The 5661-nt window shown below is 39.6% G+C and overlaps 1 protein-coding gene across 1 annotated transcript in view; it reads left to right on the forward strand.

Annotated features, from left to right (window-relative positions):
* The window catches only part of MAOB (monoamine oxidase B), a 155898-nt gene that overhangs the window by 136362 nt on the left and 13875 nt on the right, over positions 1-5661 (forward strand). Inside the window, exon 10 of the mRNA XM_007955610.1 lies at positions 3241-3298. Coding sequence (XP_007953801.1) covers positions 3241-3298 — 58 coding nt within the window. The remainder of the gene's footprint in view (positions 1-3240; positions 3299-5661) is intronic.

Here is a 5661-nt window from a genome sequence, read left to right on the forward strand (position 1 = left end):
CTTGCAAAATTCTACCATACGAGTTCCAGCATTATTTCTGTCACCAAGGCCAAATTTTCCAACTACCGGTGATTCTTCTTTGTTTCCATATATACATATATATGTGTGTATATGTACATATGTTATTGTTGTTGTGTTCCATCGAGTACACACACACATGCACACATATATATATATTCATTGTTGTTGTTGTTATGTACCGTCAAGTTGGCACCAAATCATAGTGACCCCTCCTTGGGTTTCCGAGGCAGTATCACTACAGAAGTAGGATTGCCCAAACTTCCTTCCAAGGAGTGACTGGTGTGTTTGAACTGCCAGCATTCTGGTTAGCAGTCAAGTGCCTTAGGCACTATGCTACCAGAGCTCCTATATATTCATTATATATATGAATTACCTTCAACAAAATTTTACTTGCGTGTGATATTAATTATATTGAACAATAATTCCCACATTCTGTTGCATCACCTTTCTTTGGAATGGACACATATATGGATCTCTTCCAGTCAGTTGACCAAGTAGTTGTCTTCCAAATTTCTTTACATAGATGAGTAAGTGCCTCCAGCATGGCATCCATTTGTTGAAACATCTCAGTGGGTATTCCATCAATTCCTGGAGATTTGTTTTTCGCCAATGCCTTCTGTGCAGTTTCAAATTCTTCCTTCTATATCATTGGTTCTTGATTATATGCCACTTCCTGAAATAGATGAACATCGACCAATTCTTTTTTGTACAGTGATTCTGTGTATTCCTTCCTTCTTCTTTTGATGCTTCCTGCATCATTCAATATTTTTCCCTAGAATCTTTCAGTATTGCAACTCGAGGCTTGGACTTTTTCTTCAGTTCTTTCAGCTTGAGAAATTCTGAGTGTGTTTCCCCATTTGGGGTTTCTAACTCCAAGTCTTTGCACATTTCTTCATTTTATATATGTATATATAAATACATACACATACACACAAATGTGTGTATACACACATGTATGTGTGTATACATATATATATGAATATATATATATGTATATGTGTGCATGTGTATATATATATATGTATATATTTCACAAAGGATATTTCTATATATGTATCCATGTATCCTGTAAATATATCCATGAATATAGTAGAGCATACATGGGGAAAAGGTATGAAAACTTCTTAGACGTAAATGAATACCTTGAAGGAATGGGTCACTGGGCCTGGGGGCTCAGGACCACAGTCTGTGGGGACATCAAGGTTAATTGACACAACATAGTCCATGAAGACAATATTTTACATCCTACTTTGGTGAGTAGTGACTGGGGTCTTTAAAGCTTGCAAGTGGCCATCTAAGGTACAACTATTGGTGTCTCCCACTCTGGAGCAAAGAAGAGTGGAGAAAATCAAAGATCCAAGGAAACAATTAGTCTCAGGGACTGGTGGACCACATTAACTGTAGCCTCCACAATCCTGAGACCAGAACTAGATGGTGCCAGGCAACTACTGCTGATCCCTCTGAACGGATCACAATAGGAGGTCTTAGATAGAGTGGGAGAAAATTGTGGAACAAAACTCAAAATAATAAAAGTTATCAGGCTTACTGGTCTGGTAGGGACTGGTGAGACCTGGACACTATGGCCCACTGACACCCTTCAGGCCTGGAACTGAACGTACCCCCATGACTCAACTTTCAGGCAAATAATACACCTATAAGGTGAATAATAAGGCCACAGAGATATGCACTCCTTCGAACAATCAACCATATGAGATCACAAGGGTAGTATTTGCCCAGGGATAAAGCTCAGAAGGCAGGAAGGGATAGGAAAGAAGGTGAAGGGAAATAGTAAACACAGGGTGGAACTGGGAAGAGTACTGTTAAATTGTGGATATTTCAATCAGTGTCACAAAGCAAAAATTGTATGGATTGCTACATGGGAAATCAATTTGCTCTGTAAACTTTCACCCAAATCATATTAAAAAGTTATATTTTAAAAAGGCCATATTTTCCAACTACCAATCCCTCTTTGTTTCCAGTTTTAATATTCCAATCATCAGTAATTATTCAAAGAATCTTGAGTGCATGTTTGATCAGTTTCATACTGCAAAGTTGCTAAGAACCTTCAATCTTCGGCATTAGTGGTTCGTGCATAAATTTGGATAATAGTTGTATTAACTGGTCTTCCTTTTAGGTGTATGGATATTATTCTGTCACTGACAACTTTGTACTTCTTGATTTGTTGTTGTTATGTGCTATAGAGTCAGACCTGACTCATAGCGACCTCTCTGTGGGTTGCCAAGGCAGTATCACTACAGAAGTAGATTGCCCAACCTTCCTTCTGAGGAGTGACTGGTGGGTTTGAACCACCAGCCTTCTGGTTAGCAGTCATGTGCCTTAGGCACCATGCTACCAGAGCTCCCTGTACTTCTTGATAGATCTTGAAATGTTCTTTTTGATGAACCACTGCACCGCCAGAGAGCACCTTAATCTCTATAATAGTTTCTATAATATATTAAGTGACTAATTATAGCTCTTGGTTTGTTTCCAATTCCCCTGTTAGATTAAATTTCTTAAGAACTATAATTTATTGAGCATTTGTTATATACTGGTTATTGGGCTAGCCATTTAATATGCTTTATAGCAGTGTCTCCCAAACTTGAGAGTTACCTAGAAAGTTTATGAAAACACAGATTGCTGCCATACCCCTGTTTCTGATTAAGTAGGTTTAGAGTGGGGCTCTAGAATTTGTATTGCTAACAGTGCCTGGGTGATGCTGATGCAACTATTAGGGACCATATGTTTTAAGTTATTAATGTAAAATTTATGGTAGATTGTAAATAAAGTGAAAGCTCAGGGAGCTTAAGTTACCTGCTTACAGTCTCACAGTTTTTGAGAGGTGGAAGCAGAATTCCAAGCTTTTCCTGCCCTTGAATCTTTCCACTGTCTCATAGTGGGCTGAGGCCAGAAAGAAGGCAGGCAGGTACGGTCCATGTCTTGATCTTCCCAGAATCTCCACTGCTTAGCAGGTTGATTGACACTTCAGAGGAACACAATGCATTTCCTTGAATGCATTGCCCCGTGTCCCTAGCAATCCAGGCAACTCCTCACTGTATTTTCTGTAATAATATTGTCGACTGCATAGATTTAAAACATTTGAAATAGAACAATGTGCCTTGTTTTAAAAAATTAAAATGAAATTTCAGAGTGGAAGCAGTGGCTCATAGACTCATTTGGTATGAGAGGATTGGTGACTCCCTATTGTCTTTTATTTAATAGGCTGAAAAAACTTTGTGAACTCTATGCCAAAGTTTTGGGATCGCAAGAAGCTCTGCAGGTAAGGCTGATTCCTTACCCTTTCTTAAGTGGACAGATCATGGTTTTCCCTCAAAGACCTGGCAGGAACAACCAAAATCAGTTGCTGTTGAGTCCACTCTGAGTCATGATGACCCCATATATGTCAGAGTAGAACTGTGCTTCACAGGGTTTCAGTGGTTGATTTTTCAGAAATAGATGGCCAGGCTTTTCTTCTGAAGTACCTTTGGGTGCACTAGAACCTCCAATCTTTCAGTTAACAGCAGAGCACCTTAACTCGTTGCACCTACACAAATAGGACCCTAGAGCCCATGTTCTCCCTTCCCATATTTGCAGACAGCTTCACAGGGCTGGTCAATTTTTAAGTAGTCTCAGAGAGTATGGCCCTGGGTGTGCTGGCAGCAGGCAGGTCGGGAATCCTGCAACATTGTTCTGCATTGGGTGATGCTGCAATTGTTCTTCAATTCGGATCTCTTCCTGGAACAAAGCATTGGGCTACTATGCTTTGTCATGGACTAAAAGAAGGGAGTTTCTGCTCCCGGTAAGTCGCCTGGGTGGTACAAACAGTTACTGTGCTTGGCCGCTAACCAAAAGTGTCGAGTTTCTAGTCCATCTAGAGGTGCCTCCGAAGAAAGGCCTGGGTATCTACTTCCAAAATATCTGCCATTAAAAGCCCCATGGAACACAGTTCTACTCTGACATGCATAGTGCTTTCATAAGTCAGAGCTGAGACTATGGCAACTTAACTGATCTGCATGTAGCAAGAGCCTAGATCCTGGCAGCCAGTACAGGGATGAGAAAGAGCTTTTCTTTTCTCTGATGGTGTTGTACAAAGATAGAGTCTCATTGATGTACATAAATTAACATATAAGAAGGCCTTAAGACCTATCACACCTCCCACTGGCTGCCTGGTAAAAATTGGATGAGCTTCCTCCATCCCTCATATCTCCCTCTTTCTTGCCTTGTTTTACTCTTGAATGTTAGAGGTGAAGGGAAGACATACTCAGGATGAGCCCTGTTGGCTTAATTTCCTAGAAGCCTTTGCACATAGCCTGCCAGAGCACTCAATGTATTCACAACCAGTAGCAAAACCTACCTACTTTATCAATATTTAAAGTGATGAATTACTATTCTGGTTACATTCACCAGACTGCTGAGTTTTTAATGTTTTGACATGGATCATATCACCTTTTGAAAGTGATGATTAAATCCAGTTATCCATGAAGCATCTGAAGACTGGAGGCTGGTGTACAAATGAGCAGTTGAGAAAAATCTAATGAGGGAGCTAAAAATGTTTAACTCCTTAAACCTCTAAAACCCACATCTCTCCGCAGTACACACCACAATATAAATGAGCAGCTACATGGATTAGTTCTATTACTCTTAACACTTACCTTGCTCAACTTTGGAGTGGCTTGTTTCCTCATGGCCAAGTTATCATGGTTTTTGAATTTGTCATTTTTGTACATTCTTTCCAACCAAGATTTTTTACCTCCATTGCAAATGTTCTGTACTTAATATAGGTGAAATATGCACTCTTGGGCTCTTTTGAAGTTCTCACTCAGCAAATGAATAAAAAACAATTAGTTGATGAGTTTGGAGGAGAATGTAACATTAATGAGGAATATGTTTTGTTTTCCTTTTTTGCTTTCATATACCACTAATCAAGTTTAAGTATAGGCATACCTTTTAGGCTTTTTTCTGTAGGGTAAGTGAGGGAAGTAACTAACCCCCAAATACATACATACTTTTTTGTTGTTTTTGTTTAAAGAAATCACTTAAAAATCTCCGTTAAAATTTGTAATTTGTCTGTTTAAAAATATTGTTCAAGATATTTTGCCCCGGTAGATAGTCAAGCTTTCTTTTGTAACTGAGTTTCCTTATTCAACCTATGGGATGGTTGTTGGATAACCCAAGGTGAAGAGGATATCAGTGGTTCTCAGATTTCCAAAGAAATTGATCAGTTTTCATTGTGAAAGTCTCCTTTCCTAAGAAAAATGTGGATGATTAATTCCTGATGATAAAAATGAGCTAGTCCTGCCTCTGTGTGTACTTGGCATGGAGCAGGGCTTTGCTTTACTGTGCATTGGTGTCTATTGCATGGAAGGAAGCAATTCCCAGGAGCAAAGAAAGGTGAAAGATAAAGTCACATATTTCTTCTGATTGACTGGAAACAACCATAGAAAGATGTTCACGAGATGCTTGTAGCCCTCAGGTGCAGAGGGCTGGGGCATGATGTGTAATAACACTACAAGAGGCCTGGACCCACTTATACATCTTAAGGATGGGCTCATAATATTGCAGATAGTTGTTGTTGTTATGTTCCATCAAGTCAGCCCTGACTCATAGCGACCCCTCCTTGGGTTTCCGAGGCAGTATCACTAC

This window comes from Orycteropus afer, unplaced genomic scaffold (genome assembly GCF_000298275.1).
Source record: "Orycteropus afer afer isolate SDZICR_OR568_19922 unplaced genomic scaffold, OryAfe1.0 scaffold00517, whole genome shotgun sequence".
NCBI lineage: Eukaryota > Metazoa > Chordata > Mammalia > Tubulidentata > Orycteropodidae > Orycteropus > Orycteropus afer.